General features: G+C 36.7%; 1 protein-coding gene across 2 annotated transcripts in view; it reads left to right on the top strand.

The window, feature by feature from the left end:
* Window positions 1-16,437, top strand: part of SEMA3C (semaphorin 3C) — a 122,485-nt gene extending 106,048 nt beyond the window's left edge. For both annotated transcript variants that reach the window (XM_054073282.1, XM_054073272.1), the window contains exons 13-18: window positions 580-668; window positions 2,837-2,878; window positions 4,128-4,285; window positions 7,194-7,261; window positions 10,514-10,644; window positions 12,576-16,437. In XM_054073282.1, coding sequence (XP_053929257.1) covers window positions 580-668; window positions 2,837-2,878; window positions 4,128-4,285; window positions 7,194-7,261; window positions 10,514-10,644; window positions 12,576-12,989 — 902 coding nt within the window. In that variant the 3' untranslated portion in view covers window positions 12,990-16,437. The remainder of the gene's footprint in view (window positions 1-579; window positions 669-2,836; window positions 2,879-4,127; window positions 4,286-7,193; window positions 7,262-10,513; window positions 10,645-12,575) is intronic.
* The last annotated feature ends 1,462 nt before the right edge of the window (window positions 16,438-17,899 follow it).

The raw sequence follows: 17,899 nt of genomic DNA, 5'->3' as shown, positions 1-17,899 counted from the left end.
AATACGTAACAGAATTCATTATTGTTTGACTCTCCTGGAAAAAAAATCAAAGCTTTCATCTTACTTTGTTTAGCTTTAGATAGAGTTATTTCAGAGGTTTGACTTTCATATCATCAGTTGTTATGTTTCATTATTGAATATGAATATATTTTGCAGTAGCTCCGTTTTACCTGTTTATATGGCTGTGGCTTTACTTTAAGATCGCTAGGATAGATACTGCCTCTGTCTGTGTGTCTGTACAGCAACTAGTATGAAGGACACTGATTTTGATTGATCTTTTTTGGTAGGAAGGTAACAGTAATGGTAGTAACTCCAGTCTTACCATGACTACTTCTTATTCATGCATGAAAATGATACTATATACAGTCAAATACAGTTTATCCATGGTCTGTGACTTGTAAAGGAATCATCTCAGTTCTTTCTAACCCCAAACCCTGGAAATTACTGAACATCTTTTAATATCTTTCTCTGTGTCACAGTGCTTGCTTTGATAGTTCTTTTCATAATTGATAATGGTGCATCTGCTTTTTTGCTTCCCTTTCTCTGCCATATAGTCTCACTTTTTCTTATCTTTTCCAGATCAAGGAACCGTACAGAAAGTTGTTGTCCTACCCACCAACTTCTCTTCAAGTGGAGAACTCATTTTAGAAGAGCTGGAGGTTTTCAAGGTCTGGGTTGCTCCTACTTTTACTCTTCCAACGTGTATGTTCACATAAACACTTTGTTCTAAGAGACGTTGGCAATGGCAACTGTGACTTGATAAGAGATCAAGTAAATGTGCATACTATCAGCCTGATACTCACACAAAGAGAAATATAAAATGTCCACTGTTATGAAGACTGTACCTAGCTTAAGCTTCCCCCATATTTAAGTAGCTTGTATTTTATATTACTATAGTATATATTTTATTACTATACTATAGAAGGATTTTGATAATCACATTTTTACGATGTCACATTTTAGGGACTGCCAGAAAGCAACTTTTATCATTGGCATCATGTGTTAAGACTGTTGCTATTTACAGATGGAATCTAAGATTTTTGTACTTCTTTGATTATCTGATAATCTTCCTGATTCTGAGCTGCAGAATGGAATCAAACTAGTGTTATTTTTGCTTAACTCCACTTCTTCAAAGCCACATGCCTCTGGAGTCATGAAAGCAACAAGATTAACGCAACATAGGCTGAAAAGAAACACAAACATCTACAGGGAGAAATAGGGGAATAATCTCTATCAAACACTCTGGCATGTAGCAGCTTGTAGCAGCCTGAAGAAAATGTTCACCCCCTTGTTGAAAAATCCCTCTTAAAATTTTGAGTGAGCTATTCTTTAAAACAGGTAGTCTCAGAGCAAATGGTAGCATGCATCTATAAACTTAGTTAAGGGTTTTGTGATGGGCTTTTCTTTATTTCATTGAGGAAATATAAGAAGGAAAATACAACATTTTTTATCTAGATGGGGAGCATTAAACATTTCTTCAAGATAAGGCATACGTGGTGTGTTAACCCTCAAAAAGGCATAATTAGGATTTTTAGACTTGTGTTGAAGACTTCCCTTTTAAAAAGATTAATGTGAGTAATATTACCTAAAGAATACTTTTACTCAAGTATTATTAATTCTGTTTACTGAAAGGCAAATTAATACAGCAAGCAGATAGGTGGGCTGAGAGGAATCCTGACCCTAAGCCTGGGGTTTGGGCCTCTGTGCACAGACTTTTTTATCCTGAACCCTCAAAATCATGATAACGCAACACATGCCATTGCAATCACTGTGGGCTGCATAGCAGTATTTTGATGAGTCTCTCCAGAGAGGAGGAATGGGGGAATGAGAGTCCTGTCTGTGTGCTAGTAAATATTGAGAGTAAGCAAAGCACTGATTCCTTTGCACAATATAAGCAAGGAAAGCAAAATACGGCATCAGATCCAATTGCATTTGACCTCGAGTCTCCAGACAGTTCATGATATACTAGAGGAGCTCTAAACGCCTTCAAAGCTTTGCCAATTCATATGATTCGCAGCCAGATTTTCTAGTCCTGCCCTCCTTGCTCTTCTTGTAGTCCACTGCAATTAATCCTAGCCCACAGTTATGGCTTTCCTTTGTCACTGAGCATATGCTAAATCTTCAGAAAATGCAGAACATTTTTATTACCATCAATTTTATCATTCATTTGGATGAGAATAATGAATTGCTTAAGGCAATGAATGTGATTATTCCTTTTTCAGCTCTTCAGACAATAGCAGACTGCAGTGATGACACACAGTAGTATATAGTACTGTGTCTGGGAAAGAAACATTCAGTATCATGGATACCATTTTTAGTATTCTAGCCATTGATAATCTGAAAGTATATGTTGAATGGTAGCCAAACTGTATGCACTGTAGATAATGTGTAGGAGAAATACGAAATATTTTTATCCGGATCATGTAAGTATACATGAGATGTTATATGATTTTTCCTTATCATCATCACCAAAGAATGAACATAATGCCTTATTACAATGTAAGAATAATGGCTTCAAAAAAGCATTGCTCCGCTATTGCTGAGGGAAACAGATGCTGGCTAATTAGAATTGTACAAAAATTTGTTGATGCACGTGAAGAATAATAATGAGGTTAAGTATAGCCTATGTATTTAGAGAGACCTTAATTTTATTTGGGTTATTTGTTTAGTTCTGAAAACAGCAAAAAAAATGTAGGAGTGAGTATGCCTTTGCAGGATATGGAAAGTTATAGTTTTCTTAAATGTAACTTCAGTTTTACGTAATTTTAAAGTTTTATGTTGGGACAGGATTAACAAGAGAGTCCTTGTAAATGTGCTTTGGAATTTTGTCTTTCAGAGTAATTCTCCTGTAACAACAATGAAGATTTCATCTAAAAAGGTAGAGAGAAGTGGAATGCTTACTTAATGCTTATTCATTGAGAAATAAATTGGCTTAAAGATGTTAGAACACCAATTGTTGTGCAGCATACTAAATATAGGCAGGACATTTTCTGTAATGAATATGAAGAAACTTGACTGAAGTTTGCATAAGCTGTTTAAATGCCCTAGAGCCTCTAAGATAAAACCATTTCTATTCATTAAGTATAATTTCTAATTCACTGGAAGTGTCAATTATGTTGTTGTTTTGTCTCACAAGTAGGGGGAAAAAAAAGTACTGAAAGAGGAAATTTTCCCTCCCCTTTTTTTCTATAAGTCCTAAATAGAAATTTTCCCTTGGAAGTCTGGTCAATGCAAAAAAGCAGTGTTAGGGCTGTTGGGTCCATGGTGTAGTTGTATGTGTGTGTTTATTAGTAATAATGATGACAATAAGAATGATGAAAACAGCTGAGAGTTTCTACTGAAATGTTGAGCAACCGGACTAAAAGGTATGTGCCATGAATTTCCAAGCAAAATGTTGCTCAATATTTTATTATTAAACTATTAAAAATTATTTACTAAATTGAATCAGGTATTTTTTTATGACAAAAAGATCAGGAGAATTTCTATAGTTCAAAATTAATTTATGTTTTAAGAATAATCGATTGTTTCTGAGTAAAACAACCATTTTAGCTGAGATTTTGGTGATGACCTGTTCACTTTGAATTGCTTTTGCAAAGGTTTTCATTTATTATAAAAGTTCTGCTGGCTTATTTTTCCAGGTACATAAGGCTATCAGAATCTGGCCCTGAGCCCCAACATAATCTCTAGGTTTTATGTCTAGGAGATCTATGCACAGGAGAATCCAGCTAGGAACTCTGCATAATATTTGTTAAAATGATTCTATGCAGAGAAAATACTTAGTTCAAAGGCTTGAGCCAATAATCCTCTCTGAATAAGAACCAAGTTCTCAAATCTGTGCAATATTAAGTCAGCCTGTCTGCCCCAGAGTAGAACAATGATATTCAGTGTCTAAAAAGCATTAATGTTCCCCATTCTTTCTAAGTGTTTTTTAAGAAGAAGATGGAAATATTTTAGGCACATTCACCTAGGAGATTTCTGTTTATGTTGGCTTATATGTATATTAGTGGCTTCTCTCTTGGTCTTGAGTTAATTCCAAAATTAATCGAACGGGTTTTTTAGGTGTGTTAGCTGAGTCTCCGGTGAAGCTTCTCCATATCAGAAAAAAATATTTCCATTGTTCTCTACAGCAACAGCTATACGTGAGCTCAGATGAAGGGATCACCCAGGTGTCCTTGCACCGCTGTCACATATACGGGAGTGCCTGTGCTGACTGTTGCCTCGCCCGAGATCCATACTGTGCCTGGGATGGCAACTCCTGCTCCAGGTTTTATCCCACAGGGAAAAGGTGAGCAGTATTAAGCATCTCAGTGAAGTCTGCAAGGAAAGAAGGCTTTTGTTCTGCTTTGTAGCCTGGGGTGTTGTAATGTGATGGAGAAGTGGGATGTTGTTCCTTTCAGGAGCATGTACAAGCAATACCTCTGTAGCTATTGTGTTTGGCATTGTTCCATCACCTAGGAGTCTATGCTGCAAGAGCATATGATAAAGAGCCTGTCTTTTTATATTTAAAGTGATGGATCGAAAGAAGAAAGAACACCCATTCCTAATCATAAATATTAATCCTTCTGTCTCATGCACACAAAATCAGTGAAACATTTGTTCCCTTTGTTTGAATTCAGTTGCTCAGTTTGTATATAATTATGGTAGCCCTATATACAACAATATCTCTCATACTGTCTGAGGAATAAAGTATTTTAATTTTTTTGTTCTTCATTTTCTTCTAAATGTTACTTCCATGTAATGCCCATGGATTTGAGGTTTTTGACCTGAGATTTATTAAAGCAGACAGGGAAAGCAATTTCTTTTTAATTTACAACAGAGCTAATAGTCCATCTCATAATTCCTATGCAAAACAGGAATCTCTTTCCTCCTCCCAAGGGAAATATTTAATAGCAGGAGCCTGTAGCAAGCTCTTGTATTACTAATATTTCACTTTATATACAAAGCTACCAAATACACTATGATGTATTACTGCAGAGAAGACAAACCTTTCTGATATATGCCAGAGTTTTACCCACTATGTGACACTGTGAGCTGCAGGTGCGGAAGATCAGATACAATTAATGGGCTTCACTCGTTTTACCTGCTTGGAGGGAGACAGTAGACAGAAACAGGCAGGGCTTGACTCTGCTTTAGTGACCCAACCAGCTGGTGACATCTATTGGGATTAAAGACAATTGCTTTTGTTATTGCAGAGTTTTCTTGATTCATTCCTTTTTTTTAGATTGAAAAGTAAAGCCCAACCTGGCCATGTAGCAACTGGTAAAGTACCTGAAGTTTTGCTGCTTTCACTCAGCTAATCAGCCTCCACTATGCAAACTGATTGTTTTCTTCCACAGAACAAAGTTCAGGACATGTAGGAAGAAAAAAAAATCCCCAAGTCATAGGCCACCTAACCCCTACAATAACGTAGTTGCTGAAAGGTATGATGAGCAGTCTGGCACACCCAGTCTGTGCAGTTTCTACTGGATTCTTTACCATCCCCATGATATACACCCATGGTTATTTCTACTGGGGTTTGCTTTCATGGTGACATTTTGTTTACAATTTGCTTTTTATATCAAACCAAAAGAAACAAACACCTAAAACTGTATGGAAGAGAAACTCTGTTTTCATATGTGAAGGAAATGTTTTTTCCCTGTATTGTATAAGACAGATTGTGAAGGAGAAAACATTGGTAATTACAGCCAAATCCCATTGTCTAGACAGTAGTATCTGCTGGACACATTTGCTTATTTCCTTCTTTTGACACTTCTGTTTCCCATGGATTACAGCAGTTCCTCATCCAACATTGCTTTACCTCAAAACACCTGACAGTATTATCTTTATTTTCTAAACGTCGCCTTCTCAACTTTTTTTTTATAGATATCAAACTGTAAGTTTACACCCTCAGAACTATGTAAGGCAAGCAGCATGTTGTTTCTGACAGTTTGGAGTAGCTCACAGTAGCGCAGGAATCCTGAAATTCACTTAGAAATTCTTCATTGTCTCCTTTGTCACGCATAAATAATTCACAAAGGTTAAGATCCCAAGGCGTAAGATGAAATATTTTCACTGGTAAACATCAAAAATATACTTGGAATGCCAGAAACTACTCTTTTGAAATTACTCTTTTGAAATATCACCTTTCAGATGTTTCCTTTTAAAACAGTGAAGGGTCAGGTAACAGAGTCTCTGTGTGTTTGTGCAGTACCTGGTATACTGTGACCATAGAGACATCACCCTTCACTCAGAGGTACTGGAGCTCTGGGGACTTTTTGTGCGTTCTGATCTCACAAGTCATCAGTGCATAGTTCATAATATAGCTGTTACATATCCCAGCAGAATCCATTTGCAACAGTCTATCACTAATACATATTTTTTGTTGAACTTAATAAATATTGAACTAACTTACAGAATATTCAGTAAACAAAATAATATTTTTTAATAATAAAAAATCAGGTACCAGATTTTTATGCACTGAATTCTGTGAATGTGACCTCTTCGCTGAGGAGGATTGAAATGCCGGTGTTCCAAATCCCAATAAGCTCCCTAACTAGTTTGCTACAGAATTGTGATTTTGCACATGTGATCCAAATTAAAGTCTCATTCACAAGCACTGTGAGACTTGGTGAGTTTGAGTATCCTTAGGAAATAGTCACATACAAGTAGAGGACAGAACTGAATCGTAGCTTTCCACCATTGTGTCACTCTACCATTCCGTCACTCTGCTACCAGGGTGGGGCTACAGCAAACAAAACTAAGATTCCTAACAAAATCAAGGAGGGAACATGCCCCGTATCATAATTCTTGTGTTGATGCATTAGATTTGAGCGCTGTGACTCTTACTGATCTCTTTCTTAGGTGCTTGCCTTTATGAAGAGTTCCAGCTGGGGGGTCTGGTTTTGACTATTAAATCTTGTGACAGTAAACATATGTCTTATTTTATGCATCACTTCCAGTTTTCCATTTCTATAGTTCCATTGCAAAACTACTTTACAACCATTTTATAAACTTCAGCAAACAGATTATTCACTTAAACAGTATCTTCACTCTAGGAAGCTTGCCAAGAGTAAACCCCACTCACAGTAGGTCATGAACTATCCCTAACTGTTGATCTAGTGAAAGAGAAAACCAAAACACAGAAATAATAAAAAAATGTTTATTTGCGGTGTAGCTATCTTGGAATAACCTTTTGTTTTTACAAAATATTTCAGGAGGAGTCGTAGGCAAGACGTGAGACATGGAAACCCTCTGACTCAGTGCCGAGGTTTCAACCTGAAAGGTACTATAATTTAGAGATCCTCGTGCTATATAAAGAACGCGTAGCTTCCCTTTATGCGATTCATCATTACCCACATTATCTGTGTGGTTTACTGATAAAGCATAATTATTTTCCAAGTCTGAGGTTTTTTTTATTTTAACACCTTTCCTTACAATTACGTGAAATTTGCATGTATATGATAAAATAATGAAACATGAAATACATAGTTCACCATACATGAAGTGAAAAGCTGACCACTGACTAGAAACAGGAGTGGTTAATTTGAAGGCTTTTCTACTTATTAATCTCTTTGCTCTTTATTAATGCTTCTTCATGGATTTAATTTTTGGATTTCGTAGATGTTCTAAATATTTGATGTCATATTTAGTTTTGGAGCATGTCTTTCAGCAAACAGCAGGTTCTAGGCCTGTATTTTGAGTTATGTTTATTCCTTTCTCTCTTTACATAGGAAAATAAACTGTTCCAAATCTCTTTATGGGGTCTCCTGTTTCCAAGTGTTTAATCAGGCTGGAATGGAGTTGGGAGGGCAGGGGAGCCGATTTTCTGCCCTCTCAGCTACCACTTTCCCCAGACTGAGACACCAGTCAAATACAGCCAAAATCATAGTAAGAGTAGACATACACATAAGGCAGCTTGATTGTCTTCAGCCCGATGCGCTACTGAGCTAGGCAGTGGCAATGTATACTGTCAAACCAAGGGCACACATTAGAATATTATGCTCCTTTCACCTCTGTTTCTAAGCATGCATTTTGAAATGCATTCTTATCTGTACCATCCGGTGACCAAATAATAGACCTGATTGTAAATTTTAGTTGAATTTTTTGAATAAAAAAATAATAATTTAAGAGTTATATGTGTAAGATTCAGTTAACAATGATTCCACTGAAATGGTCTCTGTTGGGTCTCAGAAGAATCTCCTGGATCAAAATAGACAACAATAGTCAGTTGGGTATAGATCCCTCAGCCCAAATGTGCCAATCGTGCTTTAGCTGCCAATCTACAGTGCCAGTGAGTCTTATCCAGTGACTCAGTATCAGGTCATTTAGATGAAGCCAAATAGCTTGAACAGGTAATTAGGAAAGATGACCCCCACCATTACAGTATGCACCTGAGCTCTGAGACACCCATCTGAATTATGAAGTAACTTGAGCTGCTTTTCCTGCCTTGTGGGCATGTGCTGTCACCGCCCACCCATTGTCTGAGCCACGGATGGGCGCCACCTCTTTCAATGTGGAAAATGTGAGAATGTCAAGTCAAGAAGTCAATGCTTTGTGGGCTCAGGGAAAACAAGTGTATAAAGCTTGACAGTCTTGTAAAACAGGTTTCTTGTTTTCCAAACTTTTTTTTAATTTGAATGTATTTATAGGTTTATGACTTTTAGCAGCTTTATAAATAAGGACATTTTGATGACAACAGTGGAATTTAGCACAGGAAGATGGCAGTTGTTTCCTTGGTGGAAAAAAAGACAAAAAGAAACAGCAACTTAGACTCTTTCAAAATATAATTAAAACTATTTCTAGAAAAACTACTGTGTTTGGGGAAAAAATGAAATCTACCTAAAGGACAAAAGAGAAGAGAAGTCAGGCAATAACAAGAAATCTTCCAAGTTCATAAGGAACCATAATCTTGAAACAAAGGCTTCAAACATGATAGGTTGCACACCTTAGACCTCTCAGCATACATCAACTCAATATTTTGGGCATGTTGCAGTTTTTAAATAGACCATATATGTGCACCATCACTAAGGGGTTAGAATTAGATGATCTTTAAGGTCTCTTCCAATCCAAACCATTCTATGATTCTTTGATCATCAAGAACTAAGGGCCTCATATGATTGCTTTTCAAATGTTCTGTTTAATAATGTTATACTTGTGTTGGCTTATATGCCATTAGATAAATGCAATTGTAGTCTCTCAGTCATTTTCTTAGCATGTATAAATAATAGTAGTATGGGATAGGTAAGAAATTGGATATATATTGATCAACTAAGTAAGACAAAAATGCCTTTCTGTGGTAGACCTAGTTTCAGTGTACATAAAAATAAGCATGTGCTAGAACTCTGATTTTTGCTGTTCCACAGTTACAGATAGGTCAGCCTACATAAGTTTTTTGCTAGCTTGTAGTCTTTGAAAAATATTTCCACGTTGTTCTCCTAAAAGTTGCAGTTGATTATGGTACAACCTCATAAATGTGGTAAAAACTTTGAAGGATTAGAACCAAGCAAAGTCTCCTTTCTGTAGTGGAAGAGATGCCAATTTCACAGATCGTTTGATGAAAGAAGCAGAAAAGAATGGGAGATAAGTAGAGTCTGAGGAAAACCAGTCTTGGGACTGTGCAAAAACGGAGTCAGCTTTTAGATGTGCAGACCTTTAGGATTTTATATTTCTCATATTATTTGGTATCCATTGCTTCTTTGAAAAAATGAAAAAAGAAAAGAAATGTGTATGTCATATATTATGTAAGCTTTTAAATCTGGAAATGTATTGTTTTCAGGACAAATATGATTTAGCTAAGCAATGCGCATCTAAAGGTTCCTTTTAGTAACTGCCAGTTGTTCATCTATGAAGATTGTAAAGGCACACAACAAATCTAAGTGATGACATACGCTCAGCACTTGCCCAGGTGTTGCTGGAGTGCTATAAATCTGTCCTGCTCTCTGTTGCTGGCCTGTCTACGTACTCATTGCTTTTCAGATTCAGAGCCAAGTCCCTTCCTTGCTTTGCAAGAGAAGTGGAGGAGTGGGAGCCAAGTCTGCCCTCTCTTGTTTCCCTGTGATTCTGCACGCAGCTGGAGCCTTCCTTGGGGCATGCTGCTGTATCTTGAGTCATACAACCATATTCCCCCAAGTCATAAACTCTGAAGAAATACATTAGATTCTTCATTCTTCTTTGGACAGTTCTAGACAGGTTTTCTTGTAGTAGTACAGAATGAGATCATTTCAGGGAATAATATCCCTGAGGTCAGTTATCCCATCAGCAAAGCTCACTACCCCACAGATATCCTACTTTATTTTTTCTCGGAACAGCCCATGTCAGATTGAACACACCAGTATTTGGAACTAGATGTGCTTTTTCACATTTCATTTCATTTCTTTGAACAATGTGTGCCCTAAATTTCTTATTTTCAGCCACTACCAGTATCAGGTATATTTTATTTTACCTGCATTGCAAACATTTTATCTGATTTGCTGTTACCTGCTTTTTATATCAAATCACCATTTAAGCAGCCTGACCTATTTTCTTTTTCTTTTAGCTTACAGAAATGCTGCAGAAATAGTTCAGTACGGAGTGAAAAACAACACTACCTTTCTTGAATGCACACCCAAGTCTCCTCAAGCTTCTATTAAATGGCTGCTACAGAAAGACAATGACAGGAGAAAAGAGGTGAGTAATGTGAGCAGTAGCTCTGGAGGAGACCTCAGTCAGCATCTCATCCACTCTCTTGACCAGTGCGAGGGAGCGTTTGTGTTTTCATCAGACAATCTGGTTACAGGGAAACTGGAGAATTTGTGTGGATCAGCACTTTACTCATAAAGAGGAGACTGATATAGCTGAGGCTTGACTGAGCCCCAGTGACTTGTATCGCACTAGAATATTTACCAGAAAATTCCTGTTAGCCTCTAAATTCAGAGAAATTAGTTGATGAATTTTTCCTTCACTCTTTACTATTTGCAAACTGCAGATTTGCAGCACTCAGGACTTCTTATTGATCTGAGGAAACAGGCATAAAATCTATAACCTGTATAAAGTTCAAGGAGTCAGCGTGCATTGGCCCTTGTGCTGTTGAAGAGATGAAAGGCAAAAGTCGGAGAAATGTGAACGTTTTCTTTAGCAAGAAACTAGTCCAGGCTAAGAATGCGTATTGACAAAAGCATTTCCCCACCATGGTACAATCACATTTTCCATTACTGCATTCTCTAAGGCTCTCAGTATTTCAGCACTGCAATATACAGTATGACTGTTTGTGGGAAATGTGCCTTCCTTAAGTAATATAAAAGAGTAAAAAAAAAAAAACATTTCAAACCCAAAGCAGTTACTATATGAATAATTGGGAACAACTTTTGAAAGGAAATATTAAGTAATATGGTGTCTGATGATAGATGATAAATAATAAAAAGCATTATTCTCATATCAGGCCATTTTCCAAAATCAGAGAGGACTTAAAGCCTTTCACGAAGCCTTTCATGCTGTTTTTCTCATGGACTCTTCAAAGACTCAAGCCATGTCCTGGCAATCTAGGTGCAAATCTCTAACCCTTTTGCTCAGCAGAACATCTCCCTTTTACGTTCTGTTCAATAACTGTATTATAATCAATGCAGTTTTAAATAACAACAGTCAAACTAAAGCCATCAAAAGATTAATTAAATATCAAGCACTCAGATTTTTAATATTTACTGCCACAACATCTACAAAAGTTTATAATAACAGGATAGCATAATAAATAAGTGAATTCCCAAGAGAATTAGGTATAATGCAAAATGCAATGTCGAAATAAGGAAATAGTTCATAAAAATATCAGCACTGGTATTCTTTCATAATGGGTTAAATTAGTGATTTTTATTTCAGAGCTGATATGCAAACAGACATGTGCACAGTCGTTTATAATCAGATGATAACTCAACAAGCTGTGGTAACTTGCTTCCTTCGGTTGTGTGACGAGCTCTTAGGACTGTTCAGAGTCTGAAGCCAGAAAGGAAATAGGACAGTAGCAAAATTAATCTTGGCTTCCAATGAGCGAAGTCCCAGCTGAGCCTACTGGGATGAAAACTTTTATTCCAGGCTATAGGTTCTGCATTGCAGACAAGTTCTTTAGAAACTAGCCGCAGGGATCTGCTCTAAGTCAAAATATTTAACTAGAAGCCACCTTGTGTTCAATGACAGAACAACCTCCAATTCTGCACCTTTCTTCCACTGGGTCTCAGCAGCAGCCTCTGGTGCTGGAAGAAACATTCTCAGAGATGTAACCCTGGCAAATAAAAGTTCATTTCCTCATCTCTGCTATTTGAGCATTAGAAAAACGCTCTTTTTCTGTAGTCTTCAGATCTGCGTCTTTGTCTCCATCCTGATCAAATCTGTGGTAACATAATGAATAAAAGTATTGAAGTAATTTTCTTTAGCAATGCTTACCTGCCTTGATGTAAGTTCTCTTCTAACAGTACCAATAACAGTGGTCCCTGGGGGGTGTGGTAAAGCAACTTGTAGTACCTTTAAGAAAGAAAGAGGTGTTTGAAGTGAGGCTTACCAACAGGTCCAATACTGTGTTCGTTGTTCCATAACATTCCCTAAAAAGTTCCTTCTGCCTTTTTGTGCTTTAGGTCAAGCTGAATGAGAGGATCATAGCTACTGAGCAAGGACTCCTTATTCGCTCTGTCCAAGACAGTGACCGAGGGCTTTATCACTGCATTGCAACAGAGAATAGCTTCAAGCAGACCTTAGCGAAGATCAATTTCAAAGTTTTGGATTCAGAGATGGTGGCCTTCATGACTGACAAGTGGTCCCCTTGGACCTGGGCCAGCTCAGTGCGAGCACTGCAGTTCCACCCCAAGGACTTTGTGGGAGCCTTCAGCCATTCAGAAATGCAGATGATTAACCAGTACTGTAAAGACAGTAGACAGCAGGGTCAGCAGAGGGAAGAACCGCAGAAGATGAGAGGGGACTACAGCAAACTAAAAGCCCTTATTAATAGCAGGAAAAGTAGAAATAGAAGGAATCAATTACCTGGATCTTAATTTTATTTTATAGTAATAGATATCTTTGTCCTTATTATAGGGGGCTTATATTTGTCTATTGAGAACAAATTTGAGCAGATCTGATAAAAATAAAATGAAAATCCAACAAGCCTCAGAAAAGATCCTTCTCCCAATAAAATGCAGTGTAACTTAACTAAAGAAAACAATGCAGAGCATTTTCCTTCCTAGAAACTTATTGGCACTAGGTTGAGCTCTGTCCTAGAAGCAGAAGTGAGTATTCAGCTTAAACCAGATTCACATCTAACATCTTGGTACTTAATTACAGTTGAATAGAATTCTTTTACAAAATCAACGTGTTATCTTGCAACTCTGGACCTGTGCCAACCAGACTGGTGGTGAAAGAATCTGGGTTAAGACACATGCTCAAAGTAGGATGGTACTAAGATTTCCTTACACTGCATTTAAGAACATGAGTTTCTTCTTGTTTACTGGTCAATATTGGGTTTACAGCTTTCATTCATTGTTCAAATCATGAATGCATGCTGATAGGAAGCAAGTAAAGTATAGTAGAAATGTTTCATTCATTCAGAGGTCAAATGAAGGAACAAGTAGAATAAAAACAAAAAAAAATTATACTTTATCAGACGAAACACTGATTATTGTGCATAGTATGAGTTGTAATAAATTCATGAGTTCTGGAATGTAACTTAAAATATCTCTACTTATATTGATTTTTATTAAAATAGGGTGTCCTATAACACTACAGAGCTTTACAAGTGGCACAAAGCTAACATGAGAATGTTTATTATACATGCAATTCTGAAAAACACCTAAACGAATTACATGTTTTAGCTGTTTTTTCAAGAATTGCACTCCATTTTTTTCTAAGGGACAGAATATGGGTATACTGTATAGTATTTGCCTAGAAATTTAAAACATAGAATATCTTTAATCTGTTCCATGGAGATGGTCTGCAGTCTGGAAATAAATCATGAGTGTCTTTGGAAATTTTAAAACATTATTTTTTCAACTGGTTTCTCAAAGTTACAAATATTTTAAATAGAACCTTGAAGTTAAACCACTTCCATTTCCCAGGCTTTGTACCCTTTTTCTTTCCAATGTTATATTCACAATTTCCTCTTTATTTTCAATGTTCTGCTGAAAAGATCAGGAAAAGAAAAGGAAAGAAAGAAAAAGAATGAGGGAAAAATAAAGCTGGAAAATCGATTTGAGTCAACAACCAAAAAAGTTTAACCCCTTGAGAGGCATGTTTAAACACAAATATTTTTGTTTAAGAAGCAGCTGTCAGACCTGATGAAGCATGTTCAGTTAAAAATTAGGTAAATGTGTATCAAGCCATACTGGAAAAAAAGGTATCGCTTTTTTATTTTGAGCAACAGTAATGCCAAAAAATAGGGAGAAATCTTCCTCATTTTACTGTCTAAGAGTGTTCCAGAAGCCACTGAGTCTGTTCAAAGGAGACGGGTAACAGGAATTAAAAATATATGAGTACCTTAGTTGTGGTTTATTGCATGATATTTTGCGATACTATACAAAAATGTGAACTAATGTTCAGCTCCAAACTGAGCTATGCATAGCTCAGGAAAAAAAAAAGATAAATTTCTGGAAAAAAAAATGAATGAAAGTAATTTTTGAACCCAGAGATGATAATTTTTTAAAGCTTTTATTCCAGATGCATTTAGAAACATAATTGTGAACATTTGAATGGGTCTTTGTTGAAACAGTTTGGGCACTATTTTGATTCTGCTTCTATTAGAATACTTCAGTTAGAATAGTAAATCTACAGGGCAGAGGAGAACGTCTGGGTGTGTGCCATTGCGAATTAAGATCTAGCGCAATGGAGGTAACTGACTCTGGTATTTACCTGGTATCAGATATGTCTCTTTATTACCACTTGATGCAGAATAGCTGTGAAATGGGCCCTTATTGATCAAACCAGTTAAATACTGTCTCTGGGTCCCTTTGACGCTGGTGGGAGCTCTTTAAATTTAATGTGTGTGCTCACTACTTGCTTTAAAGAGGGTGTCACTGCCAGGCATCTAATGAAATGCTTTCCTCCATCAAGCCCTAAATACATGTTTTGGCAATATGTAGCCACTGGTATCTAAGGTGCTTCTTATGGAAACCATCAGGAAACCTCTCTGACTGCAATGAGCTTGCATCTGGCCACAGGAGCTGGCAAAGCAGACTCAGGAGGAGAAAAAAAAGGAAAATGAGATGGGAAAATAAGTTTGTTTGTTTGTTTCCCCAGCTGACTTTCAGTGCTGCAAACTACATTTTTTTAATTATTATTTTTCTGAGGGTGACTGACTTCTGAAGTGTGAAAGTGAGAAACCAAAAATCAAGTGCCACAAAATAGAACTACCTCCTGGAATGACATTAGTGCTTATACTCTGTATGCTGCCACGCTCTTCCTATTTCCCCAGCAGATTCACTACAGAGTTAGTGTGATTTTAATGTCCATTGTGAGGATCATAATTGCTTCCATATGGAATACAGTGATTAATAGGTATTGAAGGGTACAATTTACCCTTTAAGTGGTTAGGTGCAGTATATTTTAATAGGCCCCCATTAGGCCTCAGAAATTATGGTTACACTGTTTTCTAATAGAATATTGGCAATAAGGGATTCCGTTAAAACAATCAGCATAGCTCAGAGTTTCATATGATTATAAAATAATATTTTTAAAGCTGCTTCATATACCATTATTATGGTATGACTGTTTAAGGGATTATACTTAAACTAACATTTTTCCTGCTGCATGAAAACTTCAGCATATATATAATAAGCTTCTGTTAGTGCATAACCAGTCCAAGCTTTCATGCTTTAGCAGCCTTCCCCTGTGTATAGTCAGGAGCCAGATATTCAGCTGGTATAAACTAATGTAACTTCCTTTCTGTCCATTTAGCTACTGTGGTTTATACCGGCTGAGGGTTTGGCCCTAAATGTACAGAATAGACAAACTGCAATTTTTATTTGTTTAAAGTAGCCCCTCCACTGTAGGTAACACCAAAACTTAAGATTGTAATATTGTTTGTGCTATTTAATACTTCCTATTTTGAAGATTACTAAATAATGTATATAATTTTATTCCTTAAAAAATACAAAAGAAAAGTGACTTCTAGGCATAACTTCACCAAATGTAAAGATATGTTCTCTGCTAAGAACTTCACCATGTACTGATACTTTCTTGGATATTTTTATTTTGTGTAGTTTGTAAAGTTTGCTGAAATCTTGACCTAACAATGTGTTCTTTGCAATTGTCGTTACTGTAGATATGTGTGTTTTATTAAGAAAACCTTGTTTTTAAAAGTGTAGGTATGTGTATAAGTTCGTAGCATGATGAAACTGTCATTACAGTGAATATGCATTATATAGTGTGTAAGAAAGAACAAAATGTAGTTTAACATAGTGCTATTTAATTGAATATCTAAAATACTATTTGCCTGACAAAATAAAGTGTGTTGCAACAACTTAAAAATCTGTTTTCCTCATTATAGATGTCTCTTAAAAATAGGGATTTTTTTTTGTCTAATTTGAAAAGCAATCCTGTAATCTTTCTTAAACAAGTCTAAGAAAGTAGTGACGGTGTCAGGTATTACAGCTGATCCGTTCTGAGCCCTGCTCTGTGCTGAGCGCAGAGTCACAGAAATTTCCAAGAGTACACGGAGAGTCAGAGATTGTTTCAGAAATAACTCCATGTAAAAGCCCTGCATATAAACAGGTTAACATTTATACATCATAAATAAAGAAGGAAAACTGGTTTTCCACTGGAAGGATGAAGTCAACCAGAAATGTCCAATTTTAAAAAAGAGGAGTGAGGTGTAAACGCTTTCTGCCTTCACTTCACTTGGAAGAAAACCACAAGAAAAAAAAACATAAAAAAAAAAACCCACCAAGCACATTCTGTGAAATCCTGCAGATGAAACAGATTTCGTTGTCCAACTTTTTCTTTCAGCTGGGACCTGAAGCAACCTCCAAGCAGCTATGCAGAGAAGGCAAGCTGGTGGGGCTGTGCTGCAGGGAGCTGAAGTTCTCTCCCATTTCTTGCCTTGTTCTTGAAGTGAAATAACCTGCCTGACACCTACAGTATGATCCTTTTTCCTTTATGCAGTGGTGTTACTGCTCTTTTTATTGTCTGTTTTTCTGGATGGGTTTTAACAAGAGAACATAGGGCCTACTCAGTTATTTGGGGTAATAATTAAATGTCATAAATACTGACCTTCACAACAAGATTCTGGATCATTAAAGAGTGATTTTGATTTCCCAGCTAGATAGGTTCCTGCAAGGCTTTATGAGATGTGAGTGGATAAGATTACCTCACTTCAAGATTTCTGTACTGAGTAGTTCATAGATGCACTGTCACTGGATAGTTACCTGCTCAGCACTCGGGCCAAGTTGGGTCATAAGCTGAGGTTTTGAGCACTCCTACATGCTGTAGGAAATGTTCAGATTAGGCTGAAAAAAAGCTGCGCATTTACAGAGTTTTACGCTTTAAGAAACCTTTCCTAGATCTAATCCTCTATCTTTCAATCCTGCTCAGTGGTCCTTTGCTGATCTTCTCCTTCTATTTATTCCCCCATCCTTCAGGGTTACAGCATAGTTCTACACTTACTGTATTGATTCCTTAGCCCTGAGAAGTGGCAAAACAAGACAAGGGACTTCTCAGCACGTCAGAAGCGAGATCTTCAAAGATATGAGCTTTCTCCTTTGTCTTTTAAATGTCTGTTGGATTTATTTTATTTTATTTTATTTTATTTTATTTTATTTTATTTTATTTTATTTTATTTTATTTTATTTTATTTTATGTGAAAGCTTTTTCCAAGGACTCTCTTCTGGTAACAGAACCTTTCTAAAGTTTCCCTTAAGTGAAAGCAGGATGCAAACCCCACACTTTTAGGCAGTCTGTTGCTGTGCATGTGGTCACG

The sequence above is a fragment of the Cuculus canorus genome, chromosome 1 (assembly GCF_017976375.1).
Source record: "Cuculus canorus isolate bCucCan1 chromosome 1, bCucCan1.pri, whole genome shotgun sequence".
NCBI lineage: Eukaryota > Metazoa > Chordata > Aves > Cuculiformes > Cuculidae > Cuculus > Cuculus canorus.
Note: the sequence above shows the minus strand (reverse complement) of the source record. Positions and strands in the feature narration are given on the sequence as shown.